The sequence below is a fragment of the Poecilia formosa genome, unplaced genomic scaffold (genome assembly GCF_000485575.1).
Source record: "Poecilia formosa unplaced genomic scaffold, Poecilia_formosa-5.1.2 Scaffold132, whole genome shotgun sequence".
Classification (NCBI taxonomy): Eukaryota; Metazoa; Chordata; class Actinopteri; order Cyprinodontiformes; family Poeciliidae; genus Poecilia; species Poecilia formosa.
In genome coordinates, this window is record NW_006800071.1 from 757,054 (window position 1) to 776,436 (window position 19,383).

Genomic DNA, 19,383 nt, shown 5'->3' on the forward strand with positions numbered 1-19,383 from the left:
TTTAAACTTCAGTTCCAACTTTCTCATAACGTTTATAAATAGACCCTAAATGGTTTTGGCACACATCTCAAAAACACTAGTAAATAAACTAAATTTCAGAAAACATGAATAGTTCATGAATAAGAACTTTTTAAAGATGTAAATCTTATAAAATCACTATGGAGTTAAAAGTAAGATCAAGTAAAATATGAAATAATTGGCTTCAGAAAGTTTTAAGAACTTGAGTAAAGGACTGTGCAGGTTTTTTCAACTTCAACTGGGAGAATCTGAAGTTTTTAGCAAGATGTAGCAGCTTGCTTTAAGCCAATAATTCCTTAATATTGATTTTTAAAAAAGTACTACTTCCATGTTACAAGACATTTTTCCAATGTTATAAGTAAAATAATTTGCCAGTGGGACCAATACTTTTGATAAATGTTCAAGAATTATTGACTTAAAGCAACACTTACATGTTGCTAAAAAGTAAATGTAAGCTGGTTTTGTCTTATTTCAAGTGTACCAAGATATCTGCAATAGAAACAAGACGAAAGTACCTGGAAAGATTTCTTATTTTTGCAGTTCATACATTCTTTGTGCTTTTAGGGGAAAAACATTTATTACAAGGTCATCACATACACAGTTTACTTTGTACATCAGACACAGAGTTGGAGCAGAAACCATGTAAAAATGATGTACAATATTTCACACTTTTACACAAAAATACACTTGGCAACAAGAGATCAAGCTTCAAACCCAGAGAATGAGCTGAAGTGAGTTAATCCTCTGCAGTCGATCTGGCTTCTTCTGCGTCCTGAAAGAGGAAGAGCAAAAGGACAGAACAATGAAAACAAAGCATCCTCTGCCACAGACACATATCCTCCTGCTTTTACTGCTTTAACTTCTGGTTTGACTAAGTCTATGAAAGCCTCATGCATGACCTTTAACCTCAAAAGGTGAAACATCTGTCAGAGGAAGAGGATAACTGATATAATCCCAGCTGAAAAGCGGTCTAGTTCCTGAAGTTTAGCATGAATTATTTGTCTAAATTTGCCCAAACTACTCAGTGGTCTTTGCACAATCATGACTTCAAGATGATTATGTCCAACAACTTTCACTAATGTCTTTAACTTTTTGTTTTTTAAGGTTTTGTTGGCTCTAGTGGCCTCCACCTGAAAGCAGTTTGACAGGAAAGAGGGCCACGAGAGACGGGGAAGACACGCGGCAAACGTCGCCAGGCCGGGAACCGAACCCGCAGCCACCGGCATGAGGACCAGGGCCCCAGCACGCTGGCCGCGCCCCGCCCCTGTGCCACCACAGCACCCCCAAATGTATTTAACTTTTGTAACATTTGGTTTATTGAGGTATTTCTGCTCCCCCTCGTCTCCAGTTTTAAGTTTGTCGGTGCAAATCAGTTACAAATTGAGTTTAGAGTTGCTTTTGAACGACTTTTGGAACTCAGAAATTTAATTGTTTTTTTAATAGAAAATTTCTAAGATTAAACCCAAAATATTTTTGTTTTTTGGTGGAAATTTACTAAATTTTTCTGTCTATAATGGCCCTAAAATCACAGAAAGCAGGTTGCTGAAAGACATTTGGAAGGAAATGCCCAACTAAACTGGCTGAACTGCGCAACTTTCAAATTTACCTGCAGCAGATCAATCTCACACTCTAGAACTTTAACTTTTTACTTGAGTTTATGCATGCAGTTAAGAAGAGCTAATCAAAAAAGAAATCCTAAAAAAAAAAAAAAAAAAAAGCTGGAACGTTTTAAAAGTTTTTCAGAAGCATTTAAATATCTAAAGAAAACTGATTTGTAAAAATTGTTGATAGCTTTTTTTAGCTCCATACTTGACTTCACCTCAGCTCACTTTAACCATGATGATGAGAGACAGAGATCTAACAAAGCCGCTGTGTGAATGTGGCTGTTCGACTGCCTGAGGAATGTGGAGCTGCTGTAGCAGCAGGTGGATGAATGTCCATCCATCCGTCAGCAGGACTCCAGGCTGCCAACTCCTAAAAGCTCCGGACCTTTAAACCATCCAGAGGAGAACCAGGCAAGACCAAGTCGCACAGTTTATTTCCATCTGATCTTCTTCACACTCCACATTGAGGTGGTTTGCTTAAAATGCAAACTTTCTGCCTTGCTGTGCAAAATGGTGTCCAGAACCGCCTCAACTCCATTGTAGCTGTTCAAGCTCTGAGGGAAGACATCCTCTCATCACCCCATGATTTGTTACGTTGCGCTCTGAAGGGTTTTGACACCAAAATCAGCTGGGTGGTTTTTCTTAAATGCTTGGGCTGTTTTTAGACTCAAATAGAAATACAAAAATGTGAATTTTTTTTATATAGGTCCTCTTTAAGCATCCAGCATGCAAAGGTGAGTTAAGTAAACTGTTTAAACCTAGAAGGATTACTCCAGCTCTTGTTCAGAAATATAAAGAGTAAATGGCTGTAGGCTTTCCTTAAAAGTATTAAAAACCTTTGCCGTGTTTATGTAAATTGTAAAGCAACTCAAAAGCTTATTAGACCAACATGTGTAAACATTTCTTGGATCTTTTTTGTACCCAAAATTGGGACAAAAATCTAACCCTTTGTAGTCCAAATCCTTGTTTTGAAACCCCAGTAAAGCTTTAGTATCTAGGCAAGGCAGAGTTGAAATCACACAGTGGGGTTGTTAACAACCAACCCACGTAAAGTTATTTCTGTGTTCCTTGCAAACTGTTGTCACTATGTCAGCCCCTCCCTCCCTCATTAAGAGCCGGTTGGCTTGGTGTAAAGACATGGAACGTACTCTGAACGTACTCTACTAAATTAGGACGGGCTATAAAAATGTTACAGGCCACTTGAAGAAGTAAGAATCTAGATATTGTCACCATGTTAAATAGTTCTGGTGTAATTCACACCTGTTAAAATAAAAAGTAGCTCCCTGGCAAAATGAAAAGTATGTTTGAGCTATTAATAGGCAACTCACTTTGTACTTCCCAGTTTTAGGACAGCCATTCAGCTTAAATACAAATTCTTATCACTGATTTTAAATAATTCCATGATACTTTCATATCTTCAACAGTTATATTTTTAATTTCCTCTCTTTTGTCACAATGTCCTCGTTTGGACAAACATCCCAATAGCCTCTGTAACGGTAAATCAGATGACTGACACTAAAACAACAGTATTTCTCCATCGTCATGGTGAACCGTTTCATTAAAACCGTCTCACCTGTGACCTTTGGAAAGGCCCAACCGTGAACCTCTGCAGGTCACAGAAGTGAGGAAGCTTTAGCAGAAATATTGAAGCTTTAATTTTAACAATCTGAGGTAGCTGTGAGATTAACTCAGATTGAGGTAGGTTAGGTACTTACTCTGTAGTTCGATGACTCTTTTATGCCTTTTTATATGAACCTGGGCAGATATGGTTCAACACAAGTGAAATCATTGGTGATTTAAGACTTTTGCACCATATTGTGTCAGCTGAAACCAATGGATTGGGTATAGATAAGGTTTCCCAAACTTTATCCAAACACCAACTGAAATTATGAACTAGTAAGCATTTTTCTTAAATAGCTGCAGGTTTGTTATTGTTTATTTTCTTGTTTACATACTGGGCGTTTGGTGAGGTTATCATAATTTCACATAATTCATTAATGTCATCTTGATTTGCAGGTTGTTTTCTTCTTCAAACTAAAATCTGAGGTACAAATTTAGGGGAAAAGGGGCGGAGTCAGTTCTACCAGCTGTTTTAACCTTGCAGCGTAGAGGAAGAGTCAGTCTGCGATTCCCAACAGTCCCTCCCTCTGTAGAGCTGCCCAGTTTAAACCACATCAAACCCCCTGAGCAGGAAGTTTCTTCACCGTCATTAGTGACATTTTCCCAACCAGACCCATGAACTATTATGCTTACATTATCCTTCAAATGCTCCTACATTATTTTTCTGCTCTTACCAGCACTAACCAGTTCCTTCCAGTAACGACTTCTCCAATAAAACAAATGACTTTTTATTGTAATAGGGGTTTGTCTGTGAGACACTGAGGCCGTTTCCTCAAACATTAACTATCAAACACGAAAGCTGCGCTCTAACTGGAAAATAGCAGAGTAAAGAACAGGTCTAATTACGCAGCTGGAGTTTATGAGCTGTCAGCTCATGTCCATTATCTCTGGCTACAGCCTTTTAACTCCGACTTACTCGTCTCATCGCAAACCAGGTGGGAATAAGGGTTCATGTTTTCATTTTCAGGTTAGACTGGTTTTATATTCATACTGGTTTTATATACATACTGGGCTAAGACTAGAGTCTGTATTTTCTTAAATCTATAAATTCTTGCCATTTATAACACTGCAAAGTCTGATTTTCAGTCCTTGGCAACATGATGCGAAGCGCATTGAGAGAGTGAGGAAGTGAAAAGCGGAGGACTTAAGTATTAAAAATTATGTCAATATCAGATCAAAAGCATCTAAAGTTATGTCTTAAGCCATTTTCTGTTTGATATTGCGTCACCCTTTGTAGTTTTTTTTAAAGGTTCAACATCTCTGAATATCAATTATGCAATTATAGAGACTTTTAAGCTCCAGCTATAGTAATCTGACGAGATCTAAGATATAATCAGAGGATTTAAGCAACAATCTAAGACACAGCAGACGTCTGGGAACTGCTTCACCATGCATAAACAGTTTGCAAAGAATCTTTACCTGTGCAAAAACTTTGAAGCTGCCAACAGGTTTTACTGATAGAATTAACGAGAGTAGAACTTAGTTACATTTTTCCACATTTTTTCTTAAAGTATCACCGGCTTAGATGTTGGAGATCACACAAATAACCAGAATATGAAAACCATATCCATGTACTGCTTCACTAGACCAGACGTGACTGTAGTGGTGATATTATGGTGAAAAGTGTGTTTTTCTTTCTGTGAGAAAAGAGCCGAACTGAGCCCGTCCTCTCAGGTGTGAGCTTATCACCAGTTGTGAGGAGCAGTGTGAATTCCTTCGCCCCGGGCTGCTGCAGCCCAAAGTGTTGATGAGCAGAAGGAAGAGGAAACTGGTGCAGGTGTGGACCTCACATCCTGGAGCATTTGATGATTAGATTGACAAGGGCCAGGTTTCTACTCGCGCTGCAAGACACTCATCCATCCGTAGCAGCCAGTTAAAGGAACGAAAGATTAAAGTCAACGGTTTAATATTTCCAGAACAAGAGAAATTTAGTTATAAACATGTTTTTTTTAGTTGTTATCATTGTATTGGGTTTACAAACCCCATTTTCAACTGCAATTTTATTTTGCCCATTAAAATAAATCAAAGCAAAAATATTCAAATATAAGGAAAAGGAAGTAGAGTATGCTTGTTTTATCTCACTTCAATAATTTTAACAACAAAGTCTAATTAATAAAAATGTATCAACTATGTGACAAAAACATCAACTAAATTTCAATAATCTTTGTCTTTGTGTTTTAATAAGACAATATGTTTATGCCTCCTTGTGAAACTGTTTTATTCATGAAGTTTGCTGAACTCAACACTCACATTACTGTGAAATGTATACAGAAACAAAACCACTATTTAAAGATGTGAAATGCATGTTTGTCACAATTCAGTGTTTCAGAACATCAGTGGCATGACCTTAAAAACAGTTCATGCTGGAAAACGAGGCAGAATTACAACAATTCTGCAAAGATGAGGTCAAAATTCCTGCACAGCTGTGAAAGACTCACTACAAGTTATTGCAAATGCTTGTTTGCAGTTGTTACTGCTATGGGTGAAACAACCAGTCATTAATGTCAGGGAGAAATCAGTTTTTCGCACAGGGCCGTGAAGGTTTTGATGTTTTTCTCCCAGGAAATCAAACTCACTGCACAGTTAAAGTGTAGTTTCCTTCTTTTACAGGAATCGTGGTTATTAAATGACTATTTTTTTGCTCTGAACTAAATTTGGTCCATTTGAAATTTCACTAACTTCAATACTGCATGCTATAAAAGCAGAGAATTTATTAGGTCACTGTAAAAGAAACTAACGGCATTTTTGATAATTAAATTGTCTCAGACCTTTTGCATGAATGTTGAATATGAAATGATGCACAACCCAATAGCTGCTGACTTTAAAAATAAAAATGGAAAAATAAGAAAGCAAAATGTTACATGTTTTTATGCAGTTTTATTTTAGAGTAGTTTTTGCAGTGTGTATTTTTAACCACCAGCTGACAGGCTATATACAATTTAGGGAAAAGCACAGGCCATAATTATAGAGTTAATGGTTATGAGTTTTCTATTTATAACAGATTAAATCAGGACAGGAAGCTGTAACTCCAGCCGATTGAATGTGGTGTGTTGACTTGTAGCCTATAATGTGGAGAAGGGGGTGCCGCCATTTTACGAGCACCTTAACAGGCTGAGCAGCTGAAGCTCAACATGCATCAGCTGCTGTCTTACCTCGTCTCTGAGGGACAGCAGGAATCCAAGGTGGACACTGCACCTCACACTGGACAGTCCACACCGACTTCCCAGGTTGTGTTGCTCCTCTGCCAGTCTGTGAACCAGTGGGGTAAGTTTGCAAAGTGATTATTGTATTTTGAGGACGTTCAGAGGAGCTCAAGCTTTTCAGATTATCCATTTCATATCATACAGATTCAACAAATATGGAAAAAATCCTGTAGCTTTAAGATATAAGAGTGTCCTGATGTGCCCAGGAGTTTCGATATCTGGCACAACAACAACTCTGTCATTGCGCCTGTACATCCAACATACTGGTTTATGACTACTCAGCCTCATACAAACTCCTGATAGGACCAATATTAAAATCAGTCTCAAGCCTTCAGACACTTTTGACTGAAAGTTGGACGACCACGAATGATTTTGAAATCATGGTGCCCATTTTAAGACCTTCGCAAATTATAACATTTATGAAAACAGACTATAACTACTGAGTGGAGATATGACCTGAACACCAACCTCTCCTCTGGCTGCAGCCAGAGTTGTTGCTGTTGTTCTCATTCGTCTCCTTCAGTGACTCCACCGAAGTCTTGTTGGAGACGGCACCTTCATCATCGGTTTTCTCTTCAGCAGGAGGGTCCACGGGTGCAGAGGAACTCTGCTTGGCGTCATCCGCTTTTGGTTTTTCCTCTGAAGTGTCTGGAGACGGAGCTGCAGCTGGAGCTTCTGGTGGAGCAGCAGGTGAAGCTTCTGGTGCCGATGCAGCTGCAGCTTCGGGTGGAGCAGCAGCCTCAGCGCTGGGTGCAGCAGCAGATATGGCAGCCTCTTCTGAACAAAATCAAATATCGACATCGATTAACACATTCATTTTTATGACAGTTACTGCAAGGCAGGGGTGTCCAAACGTTTTGCAGCGTGGGCCAAAACTGTAGACTCAAAGTAGCAAAAAACCAGAAACAACAACATAAAATCAAGCAGATAAAGTCGCCCGATATTGTAGATTCAAACCTTGAAAAAGATTTTTACGACCATGTATTAGGGACATTGTTGACAGAAAAAAATAAGTAAATTTCCGCCAATAACTCCAAAATTTTGACATTTAAAATTCTGAAATTTTTTGATATTTAAAAATGTTATATAGTTTTTCCAGCAAATGTGATGCTTTTTTTGTTTTTTTTTTTGTTTTTTTTCTGAGATTGCTCAAAAATGTTGGCAAAATCTCTTTTGTCAGAAATGTACTACTTTTTTTCTTTTGCATGTTTACTGTGCTAAATAGTAAAGTAATAGTACTGTAGATTTCCTTTTCTTTTGGGCTCAATCAAATACATTATTTTCAGGAATAAGAGCAGGATTTGGGTCACTTTGTTTCAAAATGCGTGGCATTTATAGCCAAGTTTAAGAAAGAATAAAAGCTCACTTGGGTGCAGCGAAGTTGGTTTCTCAGTAAAAGTCTCTGAGTAAACTTGGTTTCACCTTTTGTTAAAACTTGGTTACAAGAAGACGAATACTTTGTGTTGTAGTTTACATTGTGCTGTGCAAGAAGATTATGATGGTAACAATTTTTACCCTGATTACAAATGAAAAGCTTCCATCTGCATCTATGGGCCAAATTTAGAAAGAAAGCAACACTTTCATGCAACGCAACCGTTGCAGCTCAGGTTGCGTAACATTTTCAGGTAATTTCTTCATCATTCACATGTTTTATGCAGAGCTGCTCAGCAGTAGAAACCTTTTCACCCATCCTGCCTGAGGCATTTTTGTACACAGGCAGCAATTCTCCTGTGCGACGCCGTTGTTAGGGGGCCAGCGAGTTTATAATGAGGCGACTGATTACTGGGCAGCTCCTAACAAGCCAGAGACATGCAGCTGTTTGGAGTCTGTGGGAAAGTCGGGTTGCCCCATCATTACCTGACCCAGTTTTCACAGCAGGGAAAGGCGAGACGAGGGGAATAGGAAGGCGTTTGATGATCAAAGCATAAATCTACCACTACCATAACCTATAATATCACTTTCTGCTTATTCTCTTTTTAAATGCTGGGAATTTGGTTCTTGTCTCACATACAACAGCAACATAGAACCACAGCAGGAGCTGTAGTCTGCTGGTGAAGTTGATTGTCTTCAGGCGATTTCCAGAGGAGGACTGGCCAAATTCTCTGAATGCCAATTGTTTCCCTGGTTTTCTTCTTTTAAAAAAATGGCCTCGATAATTCTGCCATGTTGGCACCCAGGAAGGTTTTTACTTACAATGTGGGTGTTACTTCACTTCATGTCCTCATTATGATTTCCCTGTGGCTCAGTTTTCAACATAGACTGAAGACCCTTTCACTAACTTTGTGGTGCTACTTCAGAAATATCTGCAAGGAATTTTGCAAGTTTTTCCTTCTTTGAATCCCTTCCAAAGGAAAAAGATTAGAAAAGGTAGCAACCACACCGATGAGGCACACAAACATTTTTAAAACAACAAAAACCATTTTTATCTCCATTCTTTTTCCAATGAAAGCAGGACAGGAGATCCTTTAAAAGGAAATCAGGGGTGTGCATTCAGGCTTATAAGTATCTGAGTGTTGTCACTGACAAGAAACCGATTCAGTCAAGATCCTGATAAGCAATACAAATCTAATCAAAGATTCCACTTCATCAGCAAATTAAATACATTTGGAGTGTGTTGATGCTCATTTTATTTAATTGTCAATCAATAGAAGACTAAAACAAGATGAAACAAATTGTAAAAGTGGCCAGCAAAATTATTGGTGTTAAATTATTTGATTTAAAAAACATTTTAAAGAGTCAAACAAACAAACAGAAAATATTCTCCTCTCTCCAAATTATCCACTTTGTAGTAAATTTGAGCTCAGAGAGCCTAAATCAAGAACCGATGGACATAAAAACTCTTTCATTAGTCAGGACATTATTCTGATATAGTAAAAATAAAACTGGGCATGACTCTTATGCAGTCCAATAGGTTTATATTGCACAGACTTTTTTCTGTTTTTAGTTACCAAAAATATATCATGTTAATATCATTATTGATATAAATTTGTTAGAAAAGTATTACTGATTGCACTTTAAAAATCAGGTAACTTTATGTTATTAAAGGTAAAGTTTAAACAGTAATGATTTCCTGGTTAATGTCAAGTTGTCATAACAAAGACATTTTGAATAATGTCAACTTTGTATTAAAAGTGTCATAATTTATCGAATGACGCTTTATGACAACAGTCATAAATATTCATGAAGGCTTATTCATGTTCATGACAGTGTCATGTCAGTCTTATTCAACCCCCTTCAAATAAAGTGTTACCCAAAAAACTGACAAAATAGGATTTTGTCAGTTTTTCTGACTCTGTGTTTTAAGTTTTTTTTCCCATCCAGCTGTAAGTAAAATTTTCCTAATAAAGTGCCACTGATACAAATCGAGCATCAAAAAGGTGAAAAAAAAAGTTGATTTCAGTGAGTTTCAACCTGGATGGGCAGGGCTGGGTATTTCAGAAACTGCAGATCATAACACTCCCTCTGCTGCCTTAGCTAAAGGCATCGGTCCTCGAAGTTCCACCCACACAGGGGATTTCACTTACTGCACCTGATTAGACCTTCCTCATGTCAGTGGAACCTGTGCAGACTCTGAGCTCGTGTCCACGAAACACCTGTAGGTATGCTGCTGAAAAATGCTGCTTAATGTATTAATTCTTCTGATTCCCTTCAAAGCTGAGATAATGAAAAACTCCAAGTTCTTGAAGTAAAACTGCGTCATCATCTTACCGTCAGTGGTCATGTAATACGACAAAGTTTCCTGTCATTTAACTTTCCAAATTAACTCAGGAAATCTTAACAAAAAAAAAAAAAAAGTAGCTTTTTTTTCTGCCAGCAGGCCTTTTATGCAAATGTTGAGGGTTAGCTTTTCTGGATGGAAAAATGTTGCAAGCACTGAAGTAATCATTTTGAGGAAGAAACACTTCTCCTGATGATAAGAAACATTTTACATTTGTCGCAAGAAGATGATTCAGAGGAGTAAATTTGGGAGTTTTTTTTTAATTGCAGCACAAACAAATAAACGCACCATCTGACAGCTGTTTGCAGCAATTACCACTGGGAAATAAAAAGCAAAGGAAAACATTTTCTGTTTTTTTCGGCTGTTTCTTTTCACAGGAAGTAAATCTTATGGGATTAAACCGTCCCTAAAATCAGCAGCCTCCATTTAACTCCAGTACGGCTCAAAGCAGAATGACGAGCCCAGACATGATGACGCCGTTTACCTGTAACCCACCAACTCCCCCAGAACAAAGCAGAAACACTTTGTACATTTACAAGCAAATGTGAGCACCTTGGTCTCAAATGAGGATTCTGCCTAATAAAATAACCAACTAATGAAGACAGGAAGTTGCACGATTAAATACTTTATCTTTTTCACTTTTCAAATTTAAAAACAACTTTCAAAATTTCTCCAACTGGCCTCTTAAACTGTACAGAAAACCACAGTGTTAAAAGGCACCGGCCACATTAAAAGCTCCATCTGAGCTTCTGTTTCCACCCTGTGGTCAATCAGAGTACTGCAGCTCATTTGCCTCCTCCGATCAGGAAGTCGTTCCGTCACCAATATTTCAAAACATTTTTTGGGTGGGATCGGAAACAATGATGAAACTTGTGTTCTACCAAAAGCCAACAGTAACCGAAAAACAACAAAACCAAACTTCCTTTCATATCAGAGGATGTGTTACAAAGATCTGCATCTGTTTTCTACAGGCAAACCCAGAAGCTTTATAACCCACAAAAACTTCTGCACTTTGTGGCTTCACCATCTTTTGCCTCTTTTCCACGCAAATTTCTGTGGTATGCCAAAGAAAATTAAAAAAATGTTTTCATATGTTTTAAAGTGATTCACCATCCTGGTGTTCTTGGTGCCTGAAGTTGATCAGTTTATTATCTTCTGTTTCTTTACCACTTTTTTTTTTTTAAACTGACCGCATGTTCTCACTGTGGTGATGTGGAGTTTCATGACCACATGTCCAAAATTTAATTATGTTGCCATTTAAGTTTCTTTGTTACCACATTGTAATGCAATGTTCCATTGTAGGGGAAGATTCACAGATCATCCCCAAATTGCCCTGAATTGCTATAAAAAGTTGTTTTTGTGGGACATTTTGATTGCACTCTTTATTTATGACAGTATTTGGCAGACTGTGAGGAACAGAAGCAATCCAACACATTTAGATTTCTAACATGTTGGACTTGTTTTCTTTTCCTGGCAAATGCTTTTCTTGACGCATCAGAAGGAAGGTTCCTAAGATAGAATGATACTGTGCTAATCCTTTGCTAATCTACTCTTTCTGTGGAATTTCAGTCTCTCCTTGATGTTCATCTTGGGATAAACAAATCCTCCTGCTGCCAATAAGAGTCAAGCTGTGCATTGGTGGTAGTATAAATGGGTCTAATGCTTGTTGGACTCTCTTGACTTTCCTGAAACATCTTCAGCTTCTTACTTCGGCACAAGTTTTTTATTTAAACATCCTGAAAACTGTTCTTTTAGTTGCAATCTTGTTAGGAGCAACTTTTTTAGTGCATGTTTACCCCATTTTAATGAAAAACAATAATTAATGAATACTTTTGCTAATGTAAGACAGCAAAAGAAATCATCATCATTGTTCATCTCTTATTGCAATGAGTTTACTAATTAGATTGATAATGAGATTTCAGATGGATCCTTTCACAAAATGAAATCAGATTACCATGTCTAACAAAAAAATGAATTCAGTAAAAAATAATTTTGTTTGATTTAAAGCAAACTTTCTAAGCTAACAAATCTCTTAATAATGCATTTATTTTAAATGTGCACATAATGCTAATGCTTTTAAGATAAGAAGGTAAGATTGTTGCCACAGCAAGAACTTGTAGTCATGAGAACCAGCCTGTAGATCTAAACAGGAAGAAGTTGGTCACTTTTAGGTTTTCTAAGAATCAGTGTCATCAGCTGTCATATTTGTTGTAAAATAATATTGACGCGTTTTTGCATTAAAAAACACTCTATACAAGTTATAAATGCACTCTCATACTTACGTCATGAAACTTAGATGGTTAAAAGATAACTAAATGTGTGAACCAAACTTCCTCTTCTTTTATGTTATTAGGAAAGAGGAAGGAAAACAGCACACAATTCGCCTGCAACTCATGCCTACACGAGTTATTACAAATACGTAATTTACACACTACATTTTTTGTTTGCTTATTATTATTATTATTATTATTATTATTTAACAAAAAAATAACATAAAACTCACCTTTTTTCTCTTCCTGTGTTTCAGGTGCTGCTTCTGGTCCTTTTGGCTCAGTAGCTGCCGTTTCTGTGCTATTAAAGGTTTTCAGACCTGAAAAGTGTACAATTTTTTTTTTAATTAAACAAACAAGACTTGTTTGATCTAAATTATGTTTCCTTTGAGGTTATAGTTTTTTGGAAATGTTGGCCGAACCGTTTTGAGGCGCAGACTCAGCACGGACTTCCGGGTCTATGGTGCCGAGTGGCACGTTTTCATCGGGGCTAGCGGCAAAATCAACATTGTAGCGCTGCAAAAGAAGGCAGTCAGTCAATGTTTTAGTTATCATGTGCAATCTTTAGACAGAGCATTTTATTTTGCACTGAATAATTAGCCCTATAACATTCAACGTGGCTGAATTAAAGGCCTGCTCCTCTTACCCTTCCTCTTCTCCGTGACACGACGCAAGCGACAGCAAACACAACGATTACAAGGGCGATTACGACCACGACGATGATTCCTGAAGACAGAGCAGCAGGGATTGTGAATAAAGAGAACACGTTTCATTATGTTCACCTGTCAGTAGCTCCTTCTCAACGGGCGGGGCTTAGTCAGCTTCAGCCAGATTTGCTTCCATTTTCAGATTGTGCGCAAACGGAAACAATGCGGGGTTTTTATGGAAGTCAATTCACTATAAGCAACTAAGCATCAATCAACTATCCATACAGATACATATTAATACACAAAGCAGGCAACGTGCATATGTAAACATAATAAAGAATTTATTTTTATCTTTGCAATAATACAGCACTCTACTGAATCTACTGAATGTGTAATATTTTTCTTAATTTATCTGTTTTTGGTTTCTTTAGACACAGATTGTTCCACATATTTGTTCCATAAACGCAAATTTAACTTTCCATTTGTTTAATTGTGATTTTTTTCTTTTATCTTTTATAAATGCTATCTCATTTAATACATCTTTTAATATACTGAGAAATTTTTAATGAACTGGCTTGTGTACACACTGCTCACACTCTCCCTTTCTCTCTGCTATGCTACAGCTGGTTCACCATAACATCCTGCTACAAATGCTAAGGCTAGTTAGCATGGCCACTGAATGAAATAGGAAGTTGCTTCTCTGTCATTAGCACATTGCACAGAGTACACAAGAATGATTGACAGCGCTAAGACCCTCCTCCTGGCTCTGATTGGTTGTTTTTGACTGGGTGCAGCACTTTTCTTCAGATGGGATAGTGGATCAGAGAGGAGATGGAGGAGTTAGTTTTTCTTTTTTGACAGATTATCTTTCTCATGCTGTACTGTCATGACCCAGTGACAGTTTTAACAAATATGTAAATAACATATTTTCCTCCAAATGTAACATAGACTACTTGAAAGGCTACAGTTGAAATTAAAATGTTCCTCATCAAACTGACAAAGAGATATCAATATATTTGTAATCAGGCAGTAAATGGTGTCTTATTTAGGTCTGGTGGAATCATACAGATTTTGGATTTAAATTTTGTCTTTCTGTGCTTATTGAGAGGTTAGCACACATGGCACAGTCTGCAGCGCTAAACTCTGTAAAAAAAAAACAAAAAACCTTCATCTGGATCTTCTCATCCTCCTGATAAACTAATGAAACCGATGGAAATACTGAAAGATCTCCACAGATTGATGATAGAGGTACAGAAATCTCTCATTTAGGAGGAAAATCCTATTGTGAAGAAATATTTGACTACAGATGTGACATCTGGCATTGTTGTGTTATGACTCAGAGTATACGGATGCCATGATTGCCTTCATGTAATGAAGGTTTTCGAATGGTTTTTTAATTCCAGGAACCCACAGGGGCTCCTTGGTGGAGAAGGGGCCCAAATATCTGTGTCTGAAGAAACAATTTTACCTTCAAAATCACTCTTTGGCTTTATTTTGACCTCAGAAACAGAAAAAAAACTCACCGGTAGTCTCGTTTGACCCTCCTTCTGTAAGAAATGCAAAATGTTGATTTTCAAAGAGGAAATATTTCACAAACACACCTAACAAAATTAGGAACCTACTGTTGTTTGTCACATTTTACTTCATAAGTGATGCATTTGAAATGAAACTTTCAGGTGAATACGCATGCTGTGTTTACAACACAAACAAAGTTTTATATTCAAATTTATCTATTTATTCACATTAAAATAATGATATGATATAAAAGACATTTTTTCCAAAAAAGTCCTATGGAGATCAATTTTCTCCATATGAATGCTCAGGAGTGGATGTGGGGAGTCAGATCTGTCCAACAAAACCTGATCCACTTCCTGTTTTATTGTGGGAGTAATTTGCTCCCGAAAAAAATAATAATTGTGAATTAACTTTCATATCATGTTTTAGGGATTCTTTTTATACAAATATGTCTTTACAGCATGTGATTGCTCTGTAGCCGCTGCAGCTTACTGTTTTTGGGGTTTGTTTTGGTTGTTGGTCTTCCTGTTGTTATCTTTTTTGTAGATAAAAATGTTTTAGTTGTGGGAGTCAGAGTAGACATAGATGAAGGCTTCATGGGGGTGGTACTGTAGGTGACACCTCCACCACTGGTCTGGGTTTCTAAAAATCATAAACATATTAGGAATTCTTAAAGATGTTAAGAAAAGGAATAAATGTGACTTGAAGGAGAAAACATTTAGTGGCTTGTGTTCATGGCACTCACCATTCCTGTCTCCTGGAGTAGCTGTGGTGTTGGTGTTACTATCAGATGCATTCATGCTTCCGTTGGTCTCCGGGGTTTTCAAGGTCTCTGTGGTGATGCTGGTGGTCATGGAAGAGGTACTGGTGTCTACTGGGCCAGCGGTTGTGGAGATAATGGGTTCTGGACTACTGGAATCCTGGGTTGTGCTCATCTGACCGGAGGTCAAAGCCAGTCCTACAGAAAAACAGTTAAGTGGTAGATATGTTATTAGCATTACATTCAAGCTGTCTTGACAACTCAAATTGCTTTTGGGCCCTTTGTTTCAGCTCGTTTTTAGGGAACCAGCACCACAGTGGATCATCTACCTCCATCTCACCAAAGTATCCTTCCACAGCTTCTGAAATGCTGCTTTATCTTGTCAGAAAAACAAACAAACTTGTGACCTAGTTTATAGGACTTGAAAAGGGACTGGAGCCTCATCATTTTTCACTGACTGCCATTTTGATCAGATATTACCAAACCTCTTCCACAGAGTGGCGTAACAGTATCCTATAATAAAACTAATATCATTGCATTATGTTTATAAGTTTTGTGAATGCTAGGAAACAAGTTTGCTCAGTTAGCATTGGAATTATCTGTTCAAAAGTTAGCACAAGGTAGGGCTAGCAAAGATTAGCATTATGAGGAAAGAATTGGCCATAAAGTCTTGATAAGTGAGTAATATCTCACACATAGTTATATTTTATTGTAATCTGTATATATATATATACATACTTTTAAAGCACATTAAAAACACATTATTTTGACCAAAATCAGTGGATTGCCATCTATTCATGGTTCAGTATTCACAGATTTTCTGCAGGACCAAAACTCCAAATTAGTTGCAGAAATGTAATTTATTTATTAATTTATTCAAAAGAAAAATTTGGCGCTCCCTAAGACGTTAGCTTCTGTAGTAGAGCTAAGACTGAAACACTGTGTATATTAGTGCATATGAAGGTATATTTAGTGTTTGAACTATTAAAATAGGCAGTTCTAAAGGTTTTAAAAGAGGGTTCGTTTTACTCTGTACTAAGAACCACCAAAAATGATGACAAAAGTAATAACATATTAAAATAAAACAAAAAGTTGAGATAAATATTTACCTGCAGGGGTAATTTGTTCAAAGAGTGGGTCCTGCAGCTGCAAAGGACCCCAGTTTATTGCTTTTGGTTAATGGAAAATGCAACATTATTTAAATAGTAGACCTTCTACAAACTGCTGAACAATGGCTGTTTTTTGGATATTAAGTCCCAGTACATCAGTGAACAACCTCTTTTCTTGCTTTGTTCCAATTCTCAGTTTGAGCCACACTAAGTCATCTTCACTGCATACGGAGCTACATTCTGTCTCTCATTCTGTCAAAACTTAGCATAATGAAGTTGAGGCATGCAGTCTCTCAGCATCAAGTAAAAATTTTGATTTTGTTAATTAATCAATGCAAACTGATGCCAGGAAGCTAAAGACGAGGGAAAGACTGTGACTTTGAAAACCAAACAAAAAAAAGAAAATCCTAAGTAACATCCATTATAATGGATGAGAGCAGCCTGATGACCTCTTTCTTGTATGTGCCGTATATTATTTGCTACATCTTAGACAGGAGTTCCTTGAAAAAGAGGTTTTTAATCTCAATGGGTCGTTCCTGGTTAAACAAAATATTAATACTACAGATTATTTAATGGTTGAAAATTCAAGTTATTGCTCTATTTTGCAATCATATTTAGCAATTTGGGAACAAAAGAGAACACAAATGCACATACCCATGTACATTACATTAAAATATTTTTGAAAAGGGTACAATTGTACTTTTAAGACAAAAAATATATGTAATTTAAATTTTTGTAAAAGACATCTACAGTTCTGATGACTGACATTACCTCTATTTATTCATTTGCAAATAATCAGAACATGTTTCTATTATAAAATATAGATAAAATGTTCTCTTACCAAGGTAAAACAAATAAATTGATGGCATTTTGAGTTTGTTTGATGACACCAGTCCAAAAGTCCAGAAAGATAATGAGTACAGCTCCGCATTTAGAGGTGATGCATTCATATGGTGAGGTACTTCCTTAATTCTTCAACGTATTGCACGTATCTGAAGAAACAAAAAGAGGATCAACGCCTGCCTGTGACCACGGCAGGATGCTAAAAAAAAAACAACAAAAAAACACTGTTGCTCAAACAGGTTAGAGGAGAGGAAACTGCTGCTCTGCCACTTCAGTTTTTCTTAAACGAGTAAAGAGAAAAACCTTTTTTATTATTTTAAAAATGTGCTTTTTAATATAACACTTTAATGGGTTAAAACAGAGGATTTCTTGTCCTGTTCCTGAGACACTGAGAATGTTGCATAATAGTTCTGTCTGTAGCAGGTAGCTATTTAGGTTTACGCTCACTAGATGTCACTGTGACTAAGGAAAAACACATTATATGGACGAACAGCAAATGACCAGAACACTTGTCATTAAATTTACACCACAACAAAATCCATTCATATATAATCAATGTGCTTTCCTCTTAGATGCAAAATCTGCTTTAATTAATTAAATATTAATGAGGTGCTTTGTTTTTGTTATTTTAATTGAAATATTTCCAGAGGTGGGCAAAGTTGTACTCAAGTAAGAGAAGAACTATTTCAGCATATTTTCACTCAAGCAAAAGTAAAAAGTTGCTGTCTAAGGAATTACTCAAGTAAGGATAAAAAATATTTGGCAAAAAAATCTACTCAAGTACTGAGAAACTGATCAAATATTCAATTATTTCATATTTAAAGATTACATAATCAGACAGACCAAAATATAATGACAGGAATTCATATAAGTAGCAAAAAATAACAGAAGCAGGCAAAATAATTTTTTTTTCCAAATCAGTTTTTTTCAATAAAAAGCCTTTGAAACTTTAACAAAAACTGCAGGTGTGTGTCTTTATCAGGTGGATTTTTGGTTAAAACATGTTTGTTCTTCATTTAGTGGGTAGAGAACCCAGAAATTTTACTCACGTAAAAGGAAAATGTACAGCATAGTAAAAGTAATTTTTTTCAAAAAAGTTATTTAAGTAAATGTAATTGAAAAAAATGTAACTGGCTACTAACAGACTTTGAATATGAGAACTTTTATTTTGATATCAGGATCTTTATGGACCAAATCATCCGTTTATCGAGTGACAAAATAAGAGATTAGAGGCTATTTTTGTTTCTCAGTTGTTCTGGTTGTCCCAGTGTGAGTGGACTATGCTACAAGTGTGTCAATGTCGCTTTACTTGTGTGGTTTTGAGTGTGCATGTATGCTGGGTCCTGGAGGTTCATTTTATTACTGTTTATTTGCCCATGCCAATGGTAATCAGCTGCAGGATTAGTGTTAACTGCCACCCAGTTGCTGGCAGGCTCCACGTGGGCCACTGCAGGCCCCTCCTGCCGTCTGGCCTGACCCGGTGTGTTCGCGACCTTCTCGGGGAGCTAGAGGGGGGAACATGGAGTCCACTAATCCTGTAGAAAGACCCGCGCTCGGCTTCCACCTCTCGCCACGTCACAGACCCCAAACAGGAGCGTCAGACGCGGAGAGAGGAGATGGTTTGTTTCCGTGCAAATGTGTGGAGAGAGTCAGAGAGGAGAGAGAGCTGGACCACCCACCCGGAGGATTCAGAGGCACAGGATTCACAGCCTATTCTGTTGACCTGCCACACTGCCCCGGCTCCGTGCAAGGCCCTCCCCAATTGTTCCGCCTGCTAGCGTGGGGAGAGGGGGGCGGACAAGAGGGCCGTGGTGGTGGATGAGCAGTAAACAGTGGGCCGAGCTTCTCTCCTTTAGCGCACAAAGGGGCTGAATTGTGTCGGGCTGGAGCACTTTTTAGAGTGGCCCTGCCATGGGGCCTGAATGAAACATCTGTGGAGGCTGAGCCCAGGGGAGAAAATGCTATTTTGCTGTTCAACCACACTGACAACCTGTTTTCTTTTTCTTTACCCCCTCCTTACCACACACACACACACACAAACACACACACACACACACACACACACACACACACACA

At 37.5% G+C, this 19,383-nt stretch overlaps 1 protein-coding gene across 1 annotated transcript; it reads right to left on the minus strand.

The window, feature by feature from the left end:
- Nucleotides 1-499: 499 nt before the first annotated feature.
- Nucleotides 500-17,429, minus strand: LOC107837300 (mucin-5AC). The gene is made up of 10 exons (XM_016676325.1): nt 17,306-17,429; nt 15,341-15,553; nt 15,088-15,237; nt 14,604-14,627; nt 13,080-13,159; nt 12,856-12,949; nt 12,667-12,753; nt 6,914-7,222; nt 6,395-6,491; nt 500-790 (listed from the first exon to the last, which is right to left on the minus strand). The coding sequence occupies exons 1-9, from the start codon at nt 17,412-17,414 to the stop codon at nt 6,439-6,441; spliced, it is 1,119 nt and encodes a 372-aa protein (XP_016531811.1). The 5' UTR covers nt 17,415-17,429; the 3' UTR covers nt 500-790; nt 6,395-6,438.
- Nucleotides 17,430-19,383: the final 1,954 nt, after the last annotated feature.

Excerpts from the sequence above, each read along its gene's own strand:
- LOC107837300 (XM_016676325.1), bottom strand. The coding sequence starts at position 17,414 with ATGAATGCATCACCTCTAAATGCGGAGCTGTACTCATTATCTTTCTGG. Across the intron at positions 15,238-15,340 it reads TACTCCAGGAGACAGGAATG|AAACCCAGACCAGTGGTGGA; the intron begins GTGAGTGCCATG and ends TATGATTTTTAG. Across the intron at positions 6,492-6,913 it reads TGGCTGCAGCCAGAGGAGAG|ACTGGCAGAGGAGCAACACA; the intron begins GTTGGTGTTCAG and ends ACTGGTTCACAG.